Source organism: Gopherus flavomarginatus, chromosome 2, assembly GCF_025201925.1.
Source record: "Gopherus flavomarginatus isolate rGopFla2 chromosome 2, rGopFla2.mat.asm, whole genome shotgun sequence".
NCBI classification, from domain to species: domain Eukaryota; kingdom Metazoa; phylum Chordata; order Testudines; family Testudinidae; genus Gopherus; species Gopherus flavomarginatus.
In genome coordinates, this window is record NC_066618.1 from 84,124,222 (window position 1) to 84,150,898 (window position 26,677).

The 26,677-nt window shown below is 39.7% G+C and overlaps 2 protein-coding genes across 2 annotated transcripts in view; one reads left to right on the forward strand and one right to left on the reverse strand.

Moving 5' to 3' along the window:
- The window catches only part of KIF15 (kinesin family member 15), a 67,568-nt gene extending 57,492 nt beyond the window's left edge, over positions 1-10,076 (reverse strand). The window contains exons 1-9 of the mRNA XM_050937881.1: positions 9,875-10,076; positions 8,175-8,217; positions 6,791-6,974; positions 6,019-6,095; positions 5,403-5,440; positions 3,022-3,119; positions 2,457-2,636; positions 1,370-1,579; positions 1,125-1,250 (exon numbers count right to left, since the gene is read on the reverse strand). Of these exons, the coding sequence (XP_050793838.1) occupies positions 1,125-1,250; positions 1,370-1,579; positions 2,457-2,636; positions 3,022-3,119; positions 5,403-5,440; positions 6,019-6,095; positions 6,791-6,974; positions 8,175-8,217; positions 9,875-9,893 (975 nt within the window). The 5' untranslated portion in view covers positions 9,894-10,076. The remainder of the gene's footprint in view (positions 1-1,124; positions 1,251-1,369; positions 1,580-2,456; positions 2,637-3,021; positions 3,120-5,402; positions 5,441-6,018; positions 6,096-6,790; positions 6,975-8,174; positions 8,218-9,874) is intronic.
- Positions 10,077-10,123: 47 nt separating this feature from the next.
- On the forward strand, positions 10,124-26,198 carry KIAA1143 (KIAA1143 ortholog). Its single transcript, XM_050938106.1, has 3 exons — positions 10,124-10,294; positions 13,198-13,348; positions 24,038-26,198. The coding sequence occupies exons 1-3, from the start codon at positions 10,187-10,189 to the stop codon at positions 24,250-24,252; spliced, it is 474 nt and encodes a 157-aa protein (XP_050794063.1). The 5' UTR covers positions 10,124-10,186; the 3' UTR covers positions 24,253-26,198.
- Positions 26,199-26,677: the final 479 nt, after the last annotated feature.

Below are 26,677 nucleotides of genomic sequence, written 5' to 3' on the forward strand. Positions count from 1 at the left end.
AGACAGCTAACTTCTCACTGTTAGTGATCTTTAGATATGTTAGTATTATTTGTTGAGTGCTGGCAGTGCACTTATATCTGTACAGAATAGAACAGCTAAGGTATCACCTAAGGCACTTGCAATCTAAGACCCCAGTCCTGCAAGAAGACTCTCAAACTTCAGTGGAGTTCTATTTGGGGGTAAGAATCTGTTGTTGTGGATCTCTTTATAAAAAGAGTGGGGAACAAGAAAACAATGGACACAGACAGAATTTCAACTTTTTATACTTATATGAATGAGAGAGAGAGAAAAATTCTTAAAATAGAGCATTAAGACCAACAGAGTGCATGGAAAAAGTGTTTGGAGAAGGAATGGGTAGAATGCTGTCATAGTGGAATAAGGAACAAATGTCTGCGACATCACTAATACTACCATGGATTGCAATCAAACTTGGTATTTGATGTCATAGAATGAATTCTGGTTAGTGATGGTATTCAACAGAGAACACTGGAATTCACTCAATCCTCATAACTGCTTTGCAGTTTCTCTTTAAAAGAGCCCTTCATACAATGAGAATACTCGTCTTCTAATCTTCAGGAAGTTTCTGTCACTAATACCAGCTACATCTTGCTAACATTTGGTGTGGCTACTTTAAGGATAGATAAAATCTTTAAGGTTAGAAGCATTTCATGTCAGTGACTATTACACTTCTGTGATATACAGGCTTTTCCATACTGCAGGGGAATAGCGCTTATCCTCCACGCTCATTAAAACAGATTAGCGCACACGCACACACATACACACTAAAATAAAAGCACAGATAACTGAAGACATTCACTGCATCAATATCAATTTGATATTATCAATATCTTTTTCAAAGTTTCTCTTTTTCCTTCTTCAAAAAAAACCTTTGAGCAGAGAAACGCTGAAAAGTGTGTTTTTCAGATCCTTACAATTCATCCTAAGACCTTACTACAGGCAAAATGATAATTTAAAATCCTATGGCATGTAGAAATTGATTTTCCAGGAAGCGTTAGCAACAGTGAAAGCAAGCAGCCCAATTTTACAGAACTGAGCTCAGTTTCTCTTCTCAGTATAAAAATCTTTTTAAAACTATTAAATGAAAACTGAACATTATATGTTACCCGTAGCAGAAAAGTGAGCTTTGAGTCCCTGTAGCAAATGTGCCTTTGTTTTCCATTACCCACATCAACAAGCGCTGTGATCACTTGGCCCAGGCAGCTTAATGATCGGTTTATGTTACCTGCCTCCTAAAACATACAAGAGAGTGTAAGTGAGAAGACAACTGTCCTGATTAAATCAAGGTGTTTTTTAAAAAAATCTTTAACTGAAGAGAAAAATAAAGTAACTATAGATATGCAGCACCAACCTTTAACCTGACTCCTTCAGTATGGGTATCTTTTTGTCTCTCAGACCCTGCCAAATCCACCAAGTTCAGCTGGGAGGATCGGATGTTAACAACCTCACCGTTCTTCTCCATTGAATCTACAGTAATAGTGAAGACCGCATGCGATCTTGAGGATTCTCTGTTCATTGAGGTAGATGCTACACGGCGATTTCTCCAGCCCATAGTTAACACCTAAACAGCAAGAAGAGACAGCAAATAGCACCATCTAGTGTATTTCAGAGTGATCCCAATACTCAGATACAATGGGGGAGACAGAGTAAACATATTCCAGTATGAGGCCTTTCAATAAACCATTACAACTACTGACTTTTAGCACCAGAATATCTTCATATAAAAATTTAATACAGTTGGAAATCCTAATGAGTATCACAATGTTTATGATTTGAACATCAGTTTATAGGTTTAGAAATAATTATTCACTTTCCTTCACTCTTGTCAACCCAATTCCATGTTTAGACTAAAGAAATTGTAAAAAATTGCTGTGCTACATTTTGACTGCCAACTCACTGATATGACTTTCCAAGTCTTTGCTATATAAAATATCCTTCTGTTTTCCAAAGTTCTATTTCCCCTTTTTATGTTTTTTATAGAAATATGTTAACACTGTACAAATAAAACCTTTTAAAACCACAGACAAGCCATGTGCTCTGATCATTAGAAGAGTAAGGCTTACTCAACACCTGGAAGTACAGTGTGAAGGATATCTGGAACAACAGTGTAGTGGGACAAAGAAACCTGCTACTATACCACTGAGGTCCACTGCAAACATCAGCAGATGATTAACATCAGTGCATTTTTATACTCCCCAAATCCTACAACTTTCATAATCTCTAACATTCATCTAGGACTGATGTGGAACATGCATGCTTTGGAAAAAGTTAGAACAAACAAAATATTTCTCTGTTTATAGATGTTCTATTTCTACAAAATATTTTTCAAAAGATACCAGCATTTTATTTGTAGGCACTTTAATTTTTGCTAGAGCTAATACTGTACAATGTTGCTGATAAAACAATGTCCAGATATCAAACAGCATGAAACAGACTACCTGATATGCTTCAGCAGCGGAGGTTAACACCTGCTCCACAGCACCGACTACAAAGACTCCCTTCTTGATATGTTCCCTGAGAAAGAGTCCAGCTGAAGCAGAATCCAGCAAGTCAAATATCTGTTCATTGTAGATTTCAATAAACGAGCACTTACAGAGAAAACTCTTACCAGTACCAGCCTGTAAAACATGAAAATTTTCTATTATAGATGTACAGCTTTTATGAGACCTGGTCTCTAACACAGTATGGCAGCAGTTTGTTTCACTTCCTTCATAAAGGTATAAAGTTATTATTGATGTATATTGTACCTTAACACCATTTATGGTGCCCAAAGGACAATTTTTTTTTACCTCGAAAGATTGCTACTTTCAGTATAGAAATTTAAATCTTTCCATTGGCACTTGTAGCTATCAATATACAAAGGATACTATAATAAATGTAAACTGGTAAAGTAGATGCAAGACAGCTATAACACATGAAACTTGAGCACTAATCAAAATTTAATTTATTCAACTACTTCATAAGCAAGACATTCCTATGACCTCAGTAATACAAAAGTTTTACCTTTTCTTTTTCACGTTCAATTAGAAAAAAGAGATATTCAAAGCTTCGAGGAATAACTCCTCTCAGGTTGTGTGTGAAATTATCAGAGTCAGATGGTCCTAAAGAGATTTAATTAAAAACATTTAGTGGTTTAATTAAGAAATGCTATTCAACAACAGCAGTTGGTTGGTACTTATATATACCATTATACAAAACTGCAACTACCAGTCTTTTAACCAATCATTCACAGCAAAACAAAGGCCATGTCTACATCTAAAATTTTGCAGCGCTGGTTGTTACAGCTGTATTAGTACAGCTGTATAGGGCCAGCGCTGCAGAGTGGCCACACTTACAGCAACCAGCGCTGCAAGTGGTGTTAGATGTGGCCACACTGCAGCGCTGTTGGGCGGCTTCAAGGGAGGTTCGGGGAACGCGAGAGCAAACCGCGGCGAAGCTGGTCTCCTTTCCCGGGTTTGCTCTCTCGTTCCCTGAACCCCCGAACAAGCAGGTCTCCTTCCCTGCGGTTTGCTGGGTGGTTCGGGGAACGCGAGAGCAAACCGGGAAAGGAGACCAGCTTCGCCGCGGTTTGCTCTCGCGTTCCCCGAACAAGCAGGTCTCCTTCCCTGCGGTTTGCAGGGTGGTTCGGGGAACGCGAGAGCAAACCGCGGCGAAGCTGGTCTCCTTTCCCGGTTTGCTCTCTCGTTCCCCGAACCCCCGAACAAGCAGGTCTCCTTCCCTGCGGTTTGCTGGGTGGTTCGGGGAACGCGAGAGCAAACCGGGAAAGGAGACCAGCTTCGCCGCGGTTTGCTCTCGCGTTCCCCGAACAAGCAGGTCTCCTTCCCTGCGGTTTGCAGGGTGGTTGGGGGAACGCGAGCGCAAACCGCGGCGAAGCTGGTCTCCTTTCCCGGTTTGCTCTCTCGTTCCCCGAACCCCCGAACAAGCAGGTCTCCTTCCCTGCGGTTTGCTGGGTGGTTCGGGGAACGCGAGAGCAAACCCGGGAAAGGAGACCAGCTTCGCCGCGGTTTGCTCTCGCGTTCCCCGAACAAGCAGGTCTCCTTCCCTGCGGTTTGCAGGGTGGTTCCGGGAAACGCGAGAGCAAACCGCGGCGAAGCTGGTCTCCTTTCCCGGTTTGCTCTCGCGTTCCCGGAACCACCCAGCAAACCTCAGGGAAGGAGACCTGCTTGCTCGGGGTTCGGGGAACGCGAGAACAAACCGGGGAAGGAGACCAGCTTGATTACCAGAGGCTTCCTCAGGTATGCTGGGATACCTGCTTATTCCACGGAGGTCAAGAAAAGCGCTGGTAAGTGTCTATATTTGATTACCAGCGCTGGATCACCAGCGCTGGATCCTCTACACCCGAGACAAAACGGGAGTACGGCCAGCGCTGCAAACAGGGAGTTGCAGCGCTGGTGGTGCCCTGCAGATGTGTACACCTCCTAAGTTGCAGCGCTGTAACTCCCTCACCAGCGCTGCAACTTTCTGATGTAGACAAGCCCAAAGAAAGAAGAAATCAAGTTACTTCTCGAAAAATCAGTTGATTTTGCTTTGTCAACTGACATTTAAAAAGATGTAAATTAAATTAGTGCCTGTGAACGGCTGAGAGATTTACAGCTCTGGATACTAAAGTCTATTTATTCAGAGAATAGGTGCACACACGGACCAAGAAGTAGCAGTGCAAACTTCCCACCAATGTGCCTGCCTCAACCATGGTCTGCAGAGACCATTTCAAGTATTGAAAGTAATTCAGTTGCCTTGTTCATCCAATTCTTAGCAAGTCCCTGAGCCATGCACTCCCTTCAGTTTAGGGTTTTGGCAACTGTCCCTCTTTAAAAGTAAAAAGGGAGACTAACTGTTATATTTAAAATAACCCGTGCTATGAATAGCACAAGAATAATGTAAACTCCTTTTATATACAGATGGACCTTTAAATTCAAGATTGGGAAGGCAGCCTTTTTGAAAACGTCCATATATCTCTATCTATATTTAACATAGAAAAGAGGTACCTACCACAGTATTTTTCCCAGAAAGTGAGGGGTTGGGAACCAAAAAAGGGAAACAAAAAGATGTTTTTAAATTTTTCTAAAACTACTCGACTACAAACATTTGATTTCATTGGGCTATTTACTTCAGCTGGAAAATAGGGAATGGACTTTTTCACCTCAAAGAAAAGAGGGCAAGATAGTACCCATCCCCATTCTCTGGGAATGTTGTGAGAAATACAGAAACTGCACTAAGAGTGCTATGCAATCCCAAAAGCAGAAAGATTAAAAAATTATCTGCAGACGAAGGTAAAACCAAATCACATAATTTACAGAGCATAAAAAAAGTTCTAAAACTAAACCATATCTCAAAACTAGTATTGAGAAAAAATCTTTATATAAATGAGTCTTTTATACACTTACCCATCATAGTAAAAGTCTTTCCTGACCCAGTTTGGCCACTAAAGAAAAAGAAGAGAACAAACAAAAATCTCAAATAAGCAAAATTTATTCTAGCAGTGACATCCCTCATTGATCTGCATCTTTCATGCAAATTGGCAGTTTGACATGGACAAATTATTTCTCATAAGCTGAAGATGTAAAAACACATTGTAAACTTGAAGTCTATTACTGTTGTAAGTAGTGTTGTTGCAACCATGTTGGTTCCATGGTATTAGAGAAGAAGCTTTGTGTAAGCTTGAAAGCTTTTCGGTCACCAACAGAAGTTGGTCCAATAAAAGATATTACCTTAACGGCCCTAATGCCCTGAGACCAACACAACTACAACCACACTGCATCAGATAGATAGCCTCAGAAATACTGATTTAGAAATTAAATACTCTTCTACAAGTCAGTTGCAAAAAGTTTCACCATGTCACACTTTGGAATGCTGTATCAAGTGAGAAGGCAGCTTTTTTTTTTTTTTTTAAACAAATACACCAGAGTATGAAGTTATACCCTGATACTTAAGTTGGTATTCATTCATGCGAGTAATTTTTTACAACTCATGTTTAATATGAAATAAATATAAATGTCTTACTATGCAAAGATGGTTCCATTGTAACCATTCATACAAGATTCAACAATGTTTTTGGCTACACTTGAAAACACTGCCTCCTGATGAGAAAAAGGACAAGGAAGCTGGCATTAAGGTTTCATAAACATGAAAGACTTTCTACAACACTTTCTTCCCCAGTATTTTCCACACTATAAGAAAATTATAAAACAATGTTACATACAGAACTGTGTGTGTTTATATATTAAATGATACATAGCCAGGCTAGATGCATCAAATGACTACATCCCCTCCCACCCCCCAAAGCAAATGCACCAACAATAGGCCACACAACCCTTTACTAATGCTGACTGCAAAACAGATAAGTGAACTTTGTTATGGTACTGAATCAATTGCTCAGTGTTATGGAACTGAATTGCCTAACTACTACTCCCATCTATTGTCATGTATTTTTCTGTTAAGCCTACAGCAGTTGGCTTCAGTGATAATTTGCTTATACAGAATGTTTCTCTAGCAGAGTCATACATTATAGGCCCATAATCGCCTATCATTAAGCACAATTTCCCACCAATTTCATTGTACAAATGCAAAGAGCAATTCTTAAGAAAACTTTAAAAAAAGAAATTCTTAAAGCAGTGGAGAGGAAAATGAATTTGCCGTGATAGCGTAACTATAACTGAGCTTTGCCAGCCTGGTTACTGTAAAAATCAGGGAAAGAGATACTGATAAAGATATTGTATGGTTATTGCAACCATTTTTTTGTATTTTAGTGAGCTTGTCACTTTAAAGACATTACCTGGGTTGTGTCTATATTTGCAACATGATCAAAAGTGAAGATCTTGGGCTCAGGCTTTGAATGTAGACGAAGAGTGTTTGATGAAAGAACTGATAAGCACAAGCCTTGATCCCCATCAGCTAATGCAGCTCCCTCTGAAGGGGGACGTACTCTCACATAGACCTTGATGGCATCACCTTCCGTACTAATGAAGGAATATTTATATATAAGGTTGTCTGAAAACATGTCTGTCAGCTACTTGAGAAAATATATGAAATTAGAGAAGTCAGACTGACTGGAGAAACTCATGCAGAGGTTTATCCTGAAGTTGCACTAAACTAGATAACCTCTATAAGAGATTAGGAACAGATCTACTGCAGGGGGCTTATTAAACAGCCTTAAATCGATTTAACGCTGTACCCGTCCACACTACAAGGCACTTTAAATCGATTTTAAGGGCTCTTAAAATCGATTTCTGTACTCCTCCCCAACGAGAGGAGTAACCCTAAAATCGATATTACTATATCGATTTAGGGTTAGTGTGGATGGAAATTGAAGTTATTGGTCTCATTCTTTTACTGAGCTACCGAGAGTGCACCGCTCCGGAAATCGATGGTAGCCTAGGACCATGGACACACACCACCGAATTAATGTGCCCTAGTGTGGACGCGTAAAATCGATTTTATAAAACCAGTTTTAATAATTTCGATTTTATGCTGTAGTGTAGACGTGGCCTATGTCAGCATGCTGTCTTGTAAATTCAGACAGCAACAGATTCCCCTGCCCCCCCCCCTCACATTCACAACAACAGCATTCCACAGTAATGGAGTGCTTTGTCCTGGAGCAGATAAGCATGCCAGCCATCAGAAATGGAGCTTTGAAAGGGGACATCCACATGCCTGCAGCCGAGTTCAAAACAATGGCAGCTTGACTTCAAGGGATTATGGGACGTTTCTGGAGGCTAATCACAGCACAGTAATGCAACATGTTGTCCACACTGACAGCTGAGCGTTTCAGCAGGGACACAGCAAGCTTTATGCTTCTTGTGGAGGTGGATTACGAGGAGCGCTCCAGCTGCAGGGTCCAGGCACTCTAAGTGCCTTGCCAATGTGGATACCTCGGGAGTTAGGGTGCCTGGGGCTAATTTAATGTGCTCTAACTTGCAAGTGTAGCCAAGCCCCTAGAAACTGATTATAGACTAGCATCGCAGTGTTAGAACTGAACTTGCTTAAAGGAAAAAAATATGGTTGGAATAACTAAATATGAAAGTGGGAGGGATAATTGCAGTATCAAATGATGGGATGAATTGAAACAATACATCATATACATATCAGACTTTCCCCATACAGTCTTTTAATGTTAGCATATGAGAAATTAATATAAAAATGAGCAAATAGTTTTTTACCTTGGTGTATTTGACAGAGGCTGTGTGGCATCACGTGCATCTCCTGTTTTTTTTTGTTTTTTAAAGAAAAAAACATACATCAAACTGTCAAAGAAAATAATTTATGACTATCATTAAAAAAGTATTGCAAGTGATATCAAGGGAGTTAAAACTGGAAAAATTGTCTATTTGAGAGCACTCTACAATCAGTATGATCTCAACTCTACAATTGTTTGCACAAGGCCAGACCACTGCAACTGTGTGGAACACCACAGAAGCAAAGATGCAACCAGTGCAATCGGCTGCAGAATTACAGTCATATCTATTTGGGTGATATTTCTTAGATGCATAGACTACAATGGACCATTGTGATCAGCTAGTCTGACCTCCTGAATAGCACAGGCCATAGCACAGAACATTAAGTCCGGATTCTATTGTTTACACTGACCATTGCCCTTCCACCTAGTTGCAACAAATTAAAAAGTCTCTCTCCTGTAAGTGGCTACAGTTTGCCCCCTCCATGCTCAGAGCAGTGTCTGTCTCCTTGTCCGTTGCCCCACCCCCCGAGATACTCCAGCCCGAGTCAGACTTGCCCCATCCTGTGCAGAAAAATCATTGTTCCATGGAGATGGGCCTGTAGTTGAGAGACAATCAAAATCGAGGAGTCCAGACTGGTCTGGATGCACCTTTCCTGAGCAGGGCGGTTGTCTAGGATGTGTCATAACAGGCTGCCCTCAGGCATGTTTAGACTTTCGTTCAGCACTAGCTAGAGGCTGGCTCACTTCATTGCTTCTGAAAGCCAACCTGACTGGGTTCCTTGAATGCCTCCATTCTCCCCCACAAGCTCTCAGTGCTATTTCTCTCTATTTCTAACCTTTTGCAAATCCTCACCCTCCCTATCACTTCCCACCTACCTCAGGGGCTCTGTGTCCTCTTATTCACCCCTTCCACCATGCCAGGGGCTCTGTATCTCTCCCATGTCTCCCACCCCAGGGGCTCTGTATAGGTCCTGCAGGTGCCTCTCCTCCCTTATCGTTGTTCTCCCGTCTCTCCCTTTCCCCCTATTCCAGGGACTACCCCTCCATCACGTGCCACTGTGCCTCGTTCTTCCCCAGGCCAGGTGCACTGTGTGTCCCCCATTCTTCCTCCCCATTTCCCCACCCCTTGTTGTTATTTCCTGGCTTTCTGCCTGGGAAACGAGTCCCTCAGGCTACCAGCATTTCACACGCCATTGAGACCCCGGGCAGAAGGGAAAAGTCGTTCAGCTGACTGCAGGGGCCTCACTCAGCTGAGCCACAAACGGAGCTCGGGATTGGATGGGGCAACCCCCCCCGCCCCAAAGACAAATATCGGCAAAGGAAACGTCCCCCAGCAGCGCTGCTGGCACAGGGCGGGCTGCTCGTGCTTGTCACAGCTCACAATGGGAGCGGCTGGTAAAAACCGTTAGGGGAGAACTGGGGGGGGGGGAAGGGCACCGAAGCTCTGAAAACCCCCGAGGCGGCAAGACTGAGGCGCGGGGCGTTAGGAAACGTGGCCAAGCCCTGGCGCCAGTTCAGAGCGCTCACTCCCCGCGAAAGGCCCGTCCCCGCCTCACGCGACGGGGAGCTGCCGGAGGCGGTTTCTAAGCAGCCTTTTATGACCCAAACGGAACAAACACAGACCAGCCGTCGAGCGAGCCGCCGGGGCACCGCGCAGTGACCCCGTCCTCCTCCCCCTCTCACCTTTGGTCCCCGGAACCATTGTCCGCGCAGCCCCCGGCGCCCTTCCTCGCCTCCAAACCCCGTTGCGCCCGGCGCGTGCCCCTCCCCCAGCACTTGGAACTCTCGGCGGCTCAAAATGGCGGCCTGTTTGAATTTGGCGCTAACTGCCCGGGGGGCAGGAAGGGGGAAAGTCATCACGGGGGCGGCCATTGGTGTGTGTATGTGTCTGTAAAACCAGCCCCTGTGACGTGACGCTGGCGAGTGTAGCGTCTGCCGCTCCGGCGGAAGTGCGTCGTTGCTCTCGCCGCCGCTGCGCCTGTTCCTCTGGCAGCCATGAGCAAAAAGACGCAGGTCTCGTACGTGCCGCCGGCCGAGCCCGCCTTCCTGAGCCGCCTCAAGAGGCAGGTTGGGTATCGGGAGGGGCCCACGGTGGAGACCAAGGTAATAAGCTGCTCCTCTGGGGGTCCGGTCACAGCCCGTCCCGCTGCCGAGACCCGGGGATGGGCTCCCTGGAGACCAGGTGAGCCCCCCGAGAGTATAGCCGTCTCCCCCCGTCCGCTGGGAGCTGCCCCAACCCCCTCCCGCCCCCCGGGGGAGACAGCGCCCCGCCCCGAGCCTGGCGTTCGCAAAGCCGGAGTCCCGTTGTCCCGTGTGTGACCGGAGCTGCCCCCCGCCGCGGCCTGGGCAGAGGTGTCGGGAGCAGCCGCGCAGGGCTCCCCACTCAGCAGGGAGAAGTGTCTCCTCAGCCCCTGTTGACGTGTCTTTAAGGACCTGACCCCATGGCCTGCTGCCAGCCCTGCGCTGCTGTAGGGCAAGATCCCGTCACGTTAAATCGAAGCGAGCTCTCCTCAGACGTAGGAGGCCCCGGGAAACCAGTTGAGGTCAAGGTTTATTTCAGAACCAAGGGCTGTCACCAGGGCTGTCCTTTCCCCTCTTGCATCAACAGCCAGTTGCACTAAGCAAGTGAATAAAGTCCTTTTAAAAAAAAATCAACAGAAATTGGTAAGCTTCAAGCCCTAAGATGTGTAATAGGGAGTTTTTAAAGGGACACTCAACTTAAAACAGTTAACACTTGTGTTAGGCAATTCCTAAGATCATTTTTCTTAATGATTTTCCCCGTTTTTCATTTGTTTACATTGTGCATTAACACTCTGTGTAGTCAGTTTCACTGTTCCCCTTACAGAGTCAGTTACTCCTATTTATTTGTGTGGGTTGCTCACACAAGAGCAGAGATGAGTAAATGGCTTTTAAAATGGGAAACTGCCTAGAAAATCACAAGTGGGCAAGAGGGACATAGGCAGATGTAGACTTGGACTCTAAATACATGCTGTGTGTGGCATACCTGAGATCACTTATTCATTGACGTTTCAAAAACTCCCACACCCCAATCTATGTCTATGCTGGTTATGTACTATGTATATATCTTATTAATTTGTAACTGGCACTTGAAATCCCTCATAACCGAAGCCTGACCCCAGAGGTACAGTACCTTCCTTCTTAACTTGTGTAAATTTGATTTTAAATATTAACTTGAATAAGATTTTTAAATGTGAAATTACTTTTAACTCACTGTTTCAAGTAAGTGCTGTCAATTAATACTGTTATTTTTAGAAGTGTGTGCATAATTTAAAGCAGCTTTCCAGACTGCCCTGAAGCTTATAACACAAACTCTCTGTACTTCTTAAAACAAAAATGGTCCTCTCCCTCTGTTTTTCTATCCTGTTCAAGGGGAAAAGAATCTAGCCCCAAATGAGCTGCTTCTCTCTCTCCTCTTATTGTGTTTTCCTGAATCTATCCTGTTTAAAGTGAGGACTTGAGTAATTTTTACTTATAGTGGTACTGTCATCTTTAAAGGTAGACAAGTGAAAAACTGAGTTAATTGCATCTAAGGGCCTGATCAGGCACTAGCTTATAAGTATCACACCAGTGCTCTAGTTAACTGAGTAAATATTATTTAGCATTTGTATTATAGCACCTAGAAATCTTAGTCGTAGACTTATTGTTCTAGGCCACTGTAAAAACAGAATAAAATGACTGTCTGTAGAGCATCTCATATATTCTACTCTGCTCCAGATTTTTGGGAAAAGACCAGAACAGTAATAAAAAAAAAAACAACACCACACACAGCAAAGTTGTCATCACTAACACCTAGACTCAAGGATAGTAACCAAGACAGTACTTGCACTCTCACTTCTGTTTGCCTCTTTATCCATTATATACAATTTCCTGTTACCTTAGTGGGCTAAAAGATTGCAGCTCAGACTCTTCCAGCTTCTGATTGCTAATGGCCTTTAGTAGAAACACCTGGCTCCTAGGTGCATGAGTTTTGGCCCAAATGAACCTTGAGGGAAGAGAAGAAAGGAAGTAACCTGGCCAAACTGAGCTGGCCTCCTAAAGTACTTGACTGGCCAGTTATAAAGTTATTTCAGATACTATCCCTGACCTGAAATCCCTGCCGATGTTCTTTAAACACACATAGGGATACTGTGTGTGCCTAAAGTGCTGTCAAATGCATAAAGAGCCTGATCCTACTAATATTAAAGTTAATGAAAAAACTCCATTTTACTTTAGTAGTACAGGATAAGATGAAAGTAAACAAACTAGGAAGATATTTCTTCATACTGAATGATTAGAGAGAAATAGTAATCTGAGATGTTACTTTTAACAGCAAGAAAAATAATTTTATATACAAAAGTTGATAGTTTTCTTCTTTAGCTTCTAAACAATATTTTAAAATCCTGTATTGTCATTTTTGTGTTTATAATATTAAAAAAGCTACTACCCTACCTGCTTTACTATAGTCTGCTTTTGCAGAATTTGCCAGCGGAGGGAGCATGTTAACCAAAAAGAGCTGTTTCTGGAGCTTTGCTGTTGTAAAGGCTGATATTACCGATTATTCTAAAAAAGTAAGCAACCAAAGGGGGGAGATAAACTCCGATCAACACGGCTAACTGAAAATGTTAATGTTTGCTCAATAGAAAATGGAGAGCATTGCTATGGAAAGGAATCTCTTTAGGTCTTAAGAGGGTTTTAAAAATAATGGAAAAGGGCAAAATGTTACAATAATGTTTTTTGTTTTTTTTAAATCAAACTTTAACATAAATACTTCTGTGATGATATGCTACATCATTGAAAGGTAAGTAATGTGGTTCTGAGCATGATGTTAGGCTGATAAGTGTGTGTCCTGTTCTCTTGGATGATTTGACTATAACTTTGGGCTATTTGGGCAGTCCTTGTTGAGAGAGGTTGACACTGATGGCCAAATCGCTCTCCTAGCTGACCTTACCACAAGAGTTGATTTGATGTGATGATCAGAGTTGCTTTTATTTCTGTCTCTCATCTAGAGAGAGCAGCTCCCAGCTCCTGAGGAAGATTGTGAGAGTGGCAGTGACAAAGAGGATGAACAACCCCAAGTGGTGGTACTGAAAAAAGGGGACCTGACCCCCGAAGAAGTGATGAAAATTAAACAGGAGATCAAAGATGCTTCAAAATCAGGTAAGTACTAAGACCTAATGAATTTTAGAATATTAATCTTTTGTTTTATATAGCCCAAAACAAAGAGACAGTAAGCAAATAAAGGAACAGGCTTGCAGAAGTAAGATTAATTTTCTACAGTTTCCTATTACCTCTCATTCACAATTCTTCATTTAAATAAATTGCTCCAGTGGTTCCCAGGCTGAGCTCTGTAGTTCACATAGCATTTACCTATGATCTCCAGAGACCCGACTAGTTACATGATCCTGGCTCTGTGGTTCCAGCTGTGAATTAGCAATAAGCTGAAAAATACCATTGTTTTGTGAAAGTCATTTTTGGTTCCCTCTCCCCTTCCCTTAACGAATAACAAGTTCAGTAGTGTTTGGTTTAACATTTTTTTTCGACTTTAGTGCCATTCTTATGTATTTAAATGAACATAGACAGAACTTTAAAATATATGATCCTCAAAACATTAGGGTCTAATTTAAAACTGTGAATGAAAACTTAACTATCCTACAATGCTAAAAAAGAAGTGATGAGCGTATCACTTATTATGCCTGTTAAACTTACAAGAAACAGTAAGAAAGTTATAGAACTCTCTAGAAGCCTAGAAAGGAAGAGGTCTCAATAGAGTTATAGGTGATAGAAAAGAAGGATGTAGCTAGTGTGTGTAATCAACTGTCATTTGTGCAGATTTGAACTGCTAGTGGGATTTGGGTTGTTAGAATCTGGAGGCTTCTGGAGGTAGGCAGGACATCTGTTTGCATGGTTCTCTATAGAACTGGGTGGTTCATCATCTTTTTCAACTTCCACAATGTTGAATTCACCTGGTACTAGTTTCTCTTTCTAACACCAGGAAATGTGAAAGCTGATCAGTACTACATATTGGTAATTTAATGTATGGTGACTAACAAGTATCTGAATGAATTATCCATTCAACAGGCTTAAAATTGAAAGAAGAGGGAGCAAACAAGCAATTGAATATATTGAAGTAAATAAAATAAAATACTTCTTTAGTAAAATGTAAACCTTGACAAGAGTTGTCTCTCAAGATAGATTTGTTTTCCTCCCAGAGTACAGAAAATCATTTTCTTCAGACTGCTTAAGATCAAATGTTCCATTTTTAGAATAAACCAAAAGGCAGATTTGAATTTAATAAGAAAATTGTAATCTGTGACCCAAACATTATTTTGAATATAGCTCAAATGAGCAATCTAATTTCACCCTAAATATACTCCTCCAGACAGATCTTAACTCACGTACACTACAAGATGCTGCAAGCGATAAAATAATGGAAAATTAAAGGAGGAACGAAAGGAATCCAATGATTCAAATGCAAGCTTGTTGCTTGAACATGAGAAATCATTCAGTAATGGCAACAAACAAGTACAGGAAAATATGTTCATACTTAATGCTGCTTTTGATTCTATGTCTGTAAAGACAGCTATAGAAAATTGTATCCAAGTTGTTGAAAAAACCATTCAGGAATGCAAAGAAGAAAATGACAATGGGGAGGTCTCTCTAATTTATTGGACAATGTAAGTATTATGAAATGAAATAATTTAATGAGTGAAGTTTTCTTAGAAGGTTGATTGTATGAGTATTCAGAATAATATTCAAACATTGTCAACCCTGAACACATTTCTAAAACACACTGTGGAAGTTCAGAAATTCCTTCACAATGATAGCTGCTTCATGGTGTGTTTTTTTTGTTTGTTTTGGTTTGGGGTTTTGTTTTTTTTTTTTAAGTGATGCCCCAGCTTCACAGATGATGGAACTCTCAAAGTTTGTGGCTTTACTAAGTAAACTGAAACTAGAAGAAAGCATGAAAAGGACTTGGTCACACATAGCATGCAGTTACCCAACAGGCGACTATTTTGAGAAGTTCTAAACTTATAAAAGGAATTGAAGGAGGTTTTGGAGGCTTTGACGATTTACCAGATGATGACATTGCTATCTGAGTAGAAATCTCTTAACAACCAAGAACTTGAACTGCCAAGGGGGGGAAAAATGATCCAGAGAAGCTAGGAATTTTTGCCTGTTTTTCCAGTATGTTTTCCTTCCTCCCTCCCCTCTAATACAAAGGCTGAAAAATGAGCCCAAAACAGAAAAGCTAAAATGTAGCTGCTGGAATGAAATCTTGAGTTCCTTCTTTCTTTTCTACCATTTAAAATAGAAGATACAGTTTTTGTAGTCAAAATTTGTGCTTGTGAAGGAGGTTGTGTCATAGTTATTTGCAGCGAAATTATGGGAAATTATAGAAGTAAAATTACAGAAGAGAAGACAATTTAATCCAGAATTCTGCCAGTTTTAAAAAGATTTTTCATTCCTGTCCAGCCAGTAAAGCAATGACAGTTTTTTTTCTTTTTTTTTTTTTTAATTAGTAGAGCTTCAGGATTATGTTGGTCTGATCTTCATAATAGGCTAAGTACTTAACTTGAGAAAACATTATTTGCTTCTTATCTCTATTAAAAAGAAAATCCAAAAAAATGGTGGGCCTTATCAGTTAGTAGACTGGAGGCGGGGGGAGAACTCTATTTACAGAATTGCAAACTCTTCATTTCTGAGACTGTGTGAACAGGTTTATGTTTATTTATAAAGATATTTGTTACTCAAGCATAATGTGCTTTGTGTTTCATTTTGTATAGGTTTCAGGGGTTCTTCAGATAAGTGGATTTTTTTTTTTCAGCATGTCAAAAACCTCAACCACTGTGAAAATTACATTAAATGGTTTTTCGGGTATTACTTTTCCATGTAAACAATTCATATAGCATCCACGGGAATCTCAGTTAACCACTGTAGAGGAGAAGTGGTCTGCATAATCATATATGGAAAGGGAGGTGGTCCACACTATTAAAAAAAAAAAATCTGAACTGATCTGCTCTAATGGGTAGAATAATAATCTGTGTGGAATAAAAGTAATATCTTTCATAATGTCCGTCCCTAATGCAGATTCGGTGAAATTTTTAATTGAGAGAGGAAAATTAAAACCAGACAAATTTAAACTTCAAAACACCACATGGCCGTTTATTAACAGGGAGAAAATCACAACTTGGGCTGGGGAGGAGCACTTTTACCAACTAACAGTACTATTGGAACAAGAAACCTTTACACAACCTGAAGCAATCTATTTACATTTATCAACAAGAAACCAAATGATTCAAAATTAACTGCTCTTTAAAAAAGGTAAACGAATACACCAAATAAAATAAACCGTGTGCTCACTAACCAAATACTACTATCAAATACACCAATTAACTTCAATAGCAGTTATTACAACAACTCAGTTCTTACATACCATACATACACAATTTACATCAGATAACAATATATGCAGTTCTGTACCAAATAAGAGAGGGGGAAAGAGAAGAGGCTAAGCAAAGCACAGACAGAAAAATTAGAAAGCAAGTACCGTATTCCAGGCGCAGCTGACCAGCAGAACAGACACCAGAAGCATACCGAATCCGTAGAAGATAACGCTGAAAAAGCAATAAAACGACACGTCCCGAGCCGGCTATATCCGGAGGAGACCCCTGCCCAAAGGGTTGATCAGGTCCTTCAGTCAGTACGTGGATACTCCTGCAAATCCTGGCACGAGGCGTGGTTTTATTCAAAGGCCCTTTTACACTTGTCAGGATCTGATTGGTCCCCAGCTCCTACGCCTTCCAGGTGCCGAGCCGTTGCCCTCTACGTAGATAGGATTTGCACACGGCACACTAGAAGCTGCACCCAGCACACTAGCATGGTTTTGCACACAACCTTAATCTGACCGTTTGAACTGAACTACGATTGGTCAGACTGGATCTCTTTGCCCACGGCACGCTGGTGTTAAGCACGCAGCACTAACCTGACCCCTGGGTTACCAGGTAGAAGAGCAGGAGACTGCACACGACACTAGCCTGGCCCCTAGGTGACCAGGAAGAAAGAGCGGGAAAATGCACACGGCACTTTAATGTTGCACACCACACCTTAGAATTGCACACAGCACCACGGTGTTGCACGCAGTACCAGTGTGACCTTTAGATGACCGACAATTGGCCATACAGACGCCATGTTGGAATAAAGACCTTAGGGCTGCGACACATAAATAGGGTCAGTGAGATGATATGCAAACACACCTATACGGTTTTGCCACTGTAGCTTAGTCCTGAGCTTTAGCATCTCTCATTTATCTTCAGTCCTAAGCCTTTTGAGTAATAGCTATCAGTTGTGGCAAATTGTGTAGATTTTTGTGATGTGGCCAATAGTAGCAACTTGGGCTTTAGAACCGCTGTTGCAAGGGGCCATGTACTTGTTACAATCAGGCTCTGAGACACTTCACTGTGATGACTTGTTCTCTTGCATAGACATTGCATTGTCTTAGGCTGCTAATGCTTTGCTTGAATGCCAGTGCAGTTAATATCAATGAGTTCATCTCCTGCCTTTGTTCTGTTGACTTGTGTTAACGATGGGAGCAAACAATGCAAGGGTTAGCATTTGCTTCTGTGCTAGCAGATTTCTGCTGTGAAAGGGCCACATGTGAAAGTTTCTACTGCCGTGTAGATGGCTGTGGTGTGATGGCACTGCAGCTCTCTTTAATCATCTTTACCCTGCCAACCTCATTTCCAGTTACAGGGATTCAAATTCAGGTCTCTGTTAACCATTGGTAGGTTCAGCTGGCTAGCTCCACTCTTTATTAGAGGTTTTGAATATTGTGCTTGTGGTTTTTGCCAGTTACTTTTCATGTTTAAAAATAGCAAAGTATCATGAAAAGATTGTTGTAGAGCAATTTCTTATTTCTTACTTTTTATTTTTGAAGTTGTCAACCTCTGAGTTGACAGTGGAATGAATGTAATTATAATAGTGTATATCACAAAAGACAGTTCATTAACTTGTATTCATATGAAGACTGAATGGAGATGGAGAAAGAAAATGCCAGAATTAACATTCCATTTTACCATATCGGGATCAGAACAAAGGCAAACAGGTTCCAAGCAACTTGTGCCCAACGACCAGATGTGGATGGGGGCTGATTTACACTCAGGGTATTGTTGAAAGCATTCAAAAGTACCTAAAATATCCAGGTTTGACGTTCTGCCTTCTCATTTAATATGGCCACAGTGATTCTTCATTCCAAAGGTCCCTGCCCACAGACATCAGGTTGGGATATTATTCTGGGATTTTCTAAACCTCATTTACATTCCTCCCTATACAGCTTTGTTCACTAACCAGTTTGACACGACTGTACCTTTTATTTCAAGCCAGAGTCCTCCCTGTGATTGGCTTTTTCTGAAACTGATGAACTATACCCTTGCATTAATCTGGAAAAAATAGCTGATTTAATGTTCCAGCTTCACTTAGCCTCCTTCCAAGGCAGAGCAAAATTTAGTAATGCTCTTACATTGGCTTTTTGGAAATACAGTCATGGTGAGCACTTTAGCTATGATTAACCTTTATACATAATCTTCTCTACTGAAATCATTTTATCTGTGGAGGACTTGCTAGAGGTTTTTAAAAAGTTGCTATTTATTTACCAACCATCTTTTTGCTTAAATTTCCTTTCATGCAGCATTCTGAAAAGAATTATTGTAGGGTCAATGGTAATAAAAATGGTTCCATGAAAAATAAGATTGCAGAAAAGTAAAAATGGTAATTGATACAAGATACCTTGTCCTTGCATTCACTATAATCTCTAGAACAGGGGTTTGCAACCTTTCAGAAGTGATGTGCTGAGTCTTCGTGTAATCACTCTAATTTAAGGTTTTATGTGCCTGTAATACATTTTAACGTTTTTAGAAGGTCTCTTTCTGTAAGTCTATAATTTAGAACTAAACTATTGTTGTATGTAAAGTAAATAAGGTTTTTAAAATGTTTTAAGAAACTTCATTTAAAATTTAAATAAAATGCAGAGCCCCCCGGATCGGTAGCCAGGGCTCGGGCAGTGTGAGTGCCACTGAAAATCAGCTTGCGTGCTGCCTTCGGCACACCTGCCATAGGTTGCTTACCCCTGCGCTAGAATTTATTTTTCTGGTGCTTTTCTAGTTCATCTGGTCTCTGGGACATTCTGATGTATGCAGAGGACCAAAGCTTAGAAGCAGGTGTCCTTACTCATTTGAAGTCTCTTAATATTATTCCAGGCTTGTTCATTTTGCTTGGGGGAGGGAGAGGGCGCGCAGGAGGGAATTCTGCCTGCTCTCTTGTGGGTGCATCAGAGAACTCCTTTCTTGTCTGAAGGAGCTATTTTAGCACTTCTAGAGGTCAAGCTGCTGGTTAGCTGGTCTGTAGCCTTAGTAAGTGGCCTTGAGTTTAGCTGTTTCTAAAACTTTGTATTAAATGTCAATTTTGACTTCCAAAAGTACATCAAAAGTTTGCAGTAACATTTCATTTCCTTTAGATTACCTCCTTAAATGAGTGAGGCTGATTATGTGAGGAACGTCAAATATCACATAGTTAAAAACAGTGGTTTGGAGAATTCCTGTAATAAATGGTTAGTGAGGCAGGTACGGAGATGGAGGGAGAAAGCTGAAGAGTACTTTTGGGCTAAGTGAGAAAGCTCTGTTATAAGAGTACATTAATCAGTTATAAAACAGTTGTATCCAAACCTCCAGAGTCATGCAACCACTGAGAAATTCATCAGTGCTACAAAACCTCTTTAGTCATTCTCATTAAAGGGGCACTTACAACTTGAAGTCCAATCACATTTATAAGAGTTTTATGTATTACATGTGACCTTGAGTCCCTGTGAGCTTTTTCTGGCGTTTGTGTCTTCTGTTGCTGTGTGACTGACCCATGTAAATAGAAATTGACTGACTTTACAGGAAAACTGATGAAACTGACTACATAAGTTGCTATCAAACAAAAAGTAAGCAAACTAGAGAAAAATGCTACTTTCCACTCTGACCCCAGTCTTTGTTTTATAGTTTTCTTGTAAGGTGTGACTTGTAACAAAAAGGCAATCCACATTTTTTAGAAGATGACTTTTTTTTTTAAAGTTAGAATTTTAGATCAGTTTTTGAATGCAGTCCTCTTAATCTTTCAAAATATGGATTTGGGATCCAGGTAAAAGAAACTGTGTCATACAGTGCTTTAAAAAGAGCCTGTTAATGCAGTTTAGTCCTTGTTTTCAGAAGTAATGCTTTACATTATATTTTGCATTCTTACATTTGCTTGTCTGCTCACTTTTCTGCTGTCTTCAACTCTTTTTCAGTACATTGTCAGAAATCCCACTTTCCCTGATTTGTAGTCCTGGTGTTGGCTGTTATCGGGTTTTGGTTTAAGAACTTCCAACACTGAGGTTGATTCTTTAAGTTTTTCACTGACCTTTTCCAGGACGCATTTTTATCAATTTTTGGAGGTCATCAACACAAATATAAAAGGCAAGAAAGACTAATCAGTCCAATGTAATATGAGAACGGATGAGATGAAGTTTATTACTAGCTAAAAGAAGGCATTCTTGGCAGACATTAACAAATCAACACTGCTTTCCTTAAGCATTTTAGATAGATTTGATTTAGGATCTCATTTTCCTGTTCTCACTCTTTCCACAGATTTCTTAGGTAAGACCATATTTGCCATATTTCCTCACCTGATTCATTCTCTCTGTCTAACATTACTGACATATTTTAAGTGAGAATATAGGGCTGCCTGAAATTGATCTTTTTTTTTTTTTCCTCCTGCTGGAAGGAGTGTCCTTGAACATCTAATAAAAACTTAATAATGTCTTTCCAGGCAGAAATCTAAAATCTATCTAGCTACTTCTGAATACTCCATAAACAGTATTCAGTCCTTGAAAGCCAGTGCTAAGGAAATTACAATGTTGCTGTTTGCCTGATCCTTTGCCCTTTCTCTAGCATACCCTTCCTTATAAAGACCTCAAACCAGGTTAAAAAGACCTCTGACCAGTTTCTCCACTTTACACATGGGGTAACAAAGAGGTGAATTGGCTTGTCCCAGGTCACACACCAGGTCAACAGAAAGAAGAGCTAGTTATAGAACTTGAAACTTCTGACCCACCATGCTTCTGTACTAGACTACACACCTTTGCTATGTTCGTTCTTCTAGAATTTCCCCATTGGGAACTAGACAGACTGAAACTGTCATATGTGGTTTATACTGACTCCTGGAATGATGTTATTAAGTAGTCAGACAAGGTGGGTGAGGTAATATCTTTTGTTGGTGAGAGATGCAAGCTTTCAAGTGAGATACTATTCAGCCACTTCTTAAAAAAAAGAAAAAATGCTAATGGAGTTGTCCCTCCACAACTCTATCCTTATTATGTACATTCACTTCATTCCTTTGTGTTCAGTCTCTGGGTTAGGCTACGTGCTAAAACTTATTCCGCCAACTTATGCACACAGAATACAGTGAAGAAATGTAGTGACCAGAAAAACTCTCAAGGCTTTTTAGTCCCAGACTTGATTTGATTAAACTGTTGTTTATATTATGACAGACAAATTATTGGTTCTTATTTAAAAAAAAACAAAACCTGTCACTCCACAGAAATGCAGTAATCACTGTGTTTGTAGGACTGAGCAAAGCAGATTTTGTGCTGCTCCTTTGCTTTTGCAGCAGCAATTTATTAGTGAATCCTATTCCCAAAACTGAATGACATATATTGATGGTGGTATGCATAGAGGCCTGGATCCTACAGAAACTTTTATACTTGGTAACTGAGTGTACTCACATGTATAAAGTTAATCAGGTGTGTAAGTGTAGTGGGGTTTTTTTGGTCACATGCCACAGAAATAGACGATCTTGTTAAACCAAAGCTGTTTTTCCAAATGGACTAAAGCTCAATGTTTGACAAATACAAAAGAATACTCAATAAAGGGAATTGTTTAATTATTAAACATCTGAGAGCAAAATCTAAAAAATAGAGAGATGGGGCATCGGAAATGTTTTTAAGTCTCTTGTATCAATATTTGAATGTGATGATATTTTTGGTAGTCAAGGATGGGGTGTATTTTTGGTGAAAACCTAACAAATCTTTTCCATCCATTCCAGAGCCAAAGAGTGAATGCTTCTTAAGTTTATTTTTGTATATTAAATACAGGACAAATTAATAAACAATAGGATGCATGAACAACAAACTCATCTTATGTATAATTCAAAATAGGCCTGCTAATAAACATGCTTATATTACTATAAAAATCATATCTTATTCACATTTACTTTTGATATTAAGTTACTGGAGGGCTTTTCTTTGGCCATAATTTTTATTAATGGGAACCACCATTACATTTTACAGTGCACAAGTTTACTCTTCTTCCAAAACCAAGAAGCTGCTGAGTTGATTCATTTTGTGAACAGTATTATGCCTGTAATACCTGCTCCAGTATAAGTCATTGGCAGGATTGGAACTCCTAGTCCTTTAAAGGTTATGTTTGCTCCTGGAGAAGATTTGTTAAGGTGAGAGAGTTTTGGGGTTTTTTTAGGTGATGTTTCCTCTATTACTCATAAATTGCTAAAATAGCGATGTTGTCTGACCTGCTCTGTGGATGCATATCTGAGTTATTTGGATCCTAAAAGTATTAATATAATATAAACACTGTTACATTGTTTATACAGTCTTAACATGCACTTTAAACGATCTTGGTCAGTTTCAAATAAGATTTCACAAGGCTTTCTGTAACTGAAAAGTTACAGTGCACCTCCTCTCTATAATAAACGTCATGATATTAGTGGTAAAAGGGCACAGAGTACGTTATTAAATGGGGATCAATAAACCACAACCTTGTCAAACACTGCTATTTCATGTCATGAGGAAGTTTCTATTGCACAATTGATTTTAAAACAAATTATTGTACTTAAGAAAAATGTGCACAGCAGAATCTCTGATTCATGAATATTCTTTTGTCTATAAATCGTTTCAGTTGTAAGCCACTGCAGCATGAGGCTTTGCTTCTATATATTTATTCTATATATTCATAACGGTAGTTTTACATTTATCAAAACAAGATGGTACATTCATGCAGCAGTTGTTCTCATTTTGGTAATCCCAGAATATCTCTTTCTTTTCAAACTCTTATCTTTGTTAGCACAGGTAGATGAGTAGAATTCATTAATCCTCACACATTTTCAGGATCCAGTGTGGTGACCATGCAGATACACTGTAGGTAAATGCATAAAGTAAAGAGACCTTATGAAGTTGTTTGCAAAAGTAGTAATGTCAAGGTTTTGGGGTCTTTAATCTCAAAGCAGCAATTGGACATAGTTTATGGAAGTATACGCACATCATCTACCCTTTGCCACTAAGATAAATTTATCATATGTAGTTCTTCAGAGAGCTTGATGAGACATTACCGAGGATATACTATCGCCATCAAGGGGTGAAATTAAGGCTGAGAAGTTAAAGGCACAATTGCTCTCTACTTTTGCATGTGGATGGAGCTACATATAGGTTGTTTGCAGGAGATTGTTTCTAGCTCTGCAGCATGCTCTCTCTTCTCCTTATAACTCTGACAATATCCACAGAAGCCATGCTACCGTGGGACAAGAAATGGGTCAAACAGATTTGTGGATGCACTCCACAGAGCAACCACGTGTGTGCGTCAAGGAAATTACTCCATGATGACTTTATAGTAAACAGGAAATGGGACACTTTATTTTGGTGATTTTTTTTTTTTTTTTATTTCAGAGGTCTTCTCATGCTGATTTTAGCTGAGGAAAAGTGAAATTCAGTATGTATGATCATATAAAAGGAAATCTTGATTTTGCTATCTTTTGTTATAGATGAAGAACCAGAGCCTGATGATGGGAAAATTGTGTTCAAGAAGCCAAGTAAGCGTTCATCAGAAGAGAAATTTTCGGGCCTGACTGCAAGTTCAAGTAAGAAGAAAAAAGAATCAAAGAAAACTAAGAGGGACTCAGCACCCCCACAGAATGCAGCTAAACAAATTAAAAATAGCAGCCTTCTCTCATTTGATGATGAAGAAAATGATGATTAGGAGTTGTGCATGTTCTTATGTTTTGCATACTTTCCCTTACAAGCATTAGAGCAAAAATGAGGTGCCTCTTTTAGGTGGAGAGTTAGGGCCTGCTTCTCCTTTTACATTGGAGTAAATCTACTGATGTCAGAGGAAGATCATATAGAACTGGTGTGAGGTGAGAGTCAAGTCCTAATTTTTCAGTTCAGATGGTACTGCATGCACAGTATTTTGGACTGTATTTTTAAAAGAGAACTTAAATGTGTGTGCAAAATAAAACCCATACAAATTGCTGTTTAAGATCCCATATATTAGCAAAATATTTGTGTACATGTAAAACTTATTATTACATTTGCAAACAAAATATTTTAAAATCATTTCCCCATTTATTTATTTTTTTTTCTGTTTACTGAGTGGCCAAAGTCCTGAGTTCATAGTTATATATTTTTGTTCTGTTAGAGTTGACCTCCCTATAACAGTCAAAACAATATAAAGACTTGGGGGCTAAAATCTTTGACCTTTACTCAGGTACAACTTGAAATTCTCCCTCCCCTCTCCCTGCCCCCCATATGTGTGGGCTGAATAATTGGGTCTGTGTCTTGTAGTCCTTATGTGTTTGACTCAACACCTAGTAAAGCCATGGGAATTTTGACTGCTGCCCTCAGTGGATGCAGATGAAGCCTGCAAGCACTGACTTCAGTGGAATTGCTCTGTGAATCAGAGTTACAGGATTGGATCTTTAGTGATTGCATCAGATCTTGCACAGGAAAGAAATCTCTGAACTGTGAATTTGGGAGATTATGTAGGGAAAGCCATTTAGTCCATTTTGGATACCATGGTGATGGGCTGTGCATAAAAAACTAGATAAAGTATTTTTTTTTTGTAATTATGTCTATGTAGTCATGATTATTTGGGATCTCAGCTTGTAAAATATTTCATTTCACTTTTAAGCTATAGAAAACTGTTTGTGTAGAGTAGAAACATTGTAAGCAGGAACTGTTGTGGAAAGCTGCTGATTTTATAGTATGAGATAAAATAAGTCATGAAGTTGTGTAGCTGGGACAATATCTAATTTGTGAACTCTTCTACTGTCACGTACAGTAGGTGAAAGTCACCATTCTTAAATGGCTTACACAAAAAGGACTTACTGAGATTCAAGATAACATTGAGAGCTGATGTGGTTTCCAACAACAACAAAATCCTCTTGAAAATACTATGTCCTTTGAAACTGTTTGGACGTATTGTATGTTCTGTAATTATATGTGACCAGGAGCTGATGATAAGACTGCTGCAGAATTATAGGATAAGAGACCAGGAACCCATTTCCTTGGTTATGTGACAGAACATGTGAAATGAATGGCAATGCAGAGCTTCATTAAGGAGCTGATCTAAAGTTGCTGTATGAGACAGCTATTTTTAGTTTAACTCTGTTAATGTTGGTATTAAAACATTAAATGTGTGATAAATAATTTTATCTTTTGTGTATATTTTATAAGTGGTCAAATATATTTATATTATTTCAGTAGGTGACATAGTTATCTAATCCATCTGATTTGAAGCCATTTATACTCTAAATCAGTGAATATGGCCATCATGAAATTTTATGTTGCCATACAGCACCTGCAGTGGTTCCAGTACCAATGACATCTCAAAACAATATTTTCTAATATATGTAATTTAAATGGGAATGTCACTAGTGCATTTATGGATTTGGTTTGAATTTTTCTAAATATGTTTTCTGCCCATATTTAGAACATATATCAAAGAAAATCACAGCAAATAGTTGGTAAGTTATGTGTTGCAGCTAGTTAATTATGTGCACTAAAAACTCATTTGAGTCCAGTTTTTTGGAAAACATAATATAATGAAAAATCTTGTTTAGAATATCTACAGCATGTTGCCATGAACATTTCAACATATATTTTCTTGGACTGAAAAAATAAATACTTTAATTCAGTAGCTCTCAATCTGAACAGACTATTGTACTCTTTTAGGAGTCTTGATTTGTCCTGTGTACTCCCAAGTTTCACCTCACTTAAAAACTTATTTGCTTACAAAATCAGACAGAGAAATACAGAAGTGTCACAGCACATTTACTGAAAATTGGCTTACTTTCCTATTTTTATCATATAATTGGAAAATGCAGGCAGTCCTTGGACTTACAACACAATTGGTTCCTAAAAATTGCTTTGTAAGTTGAAACATCATAACTTGGAACCACAGAATATTCCATTGCAGGACCGAGCATCATAAGTCAAAACCAATTGTTGTAGGTCAAATGAGGGTATCCATTCAGAAATGTTATAAGTGTGCCGTTCATCGTATGTCGAACATCATTAAGTTGAGGACTGCCTGTAAAGCAATTGGAATATAAATATTGTACTTACATTTCAGTGTATAGTATATAGAGCAGCGTAAATACCATTGTATGAAATTTCAGTTTGTA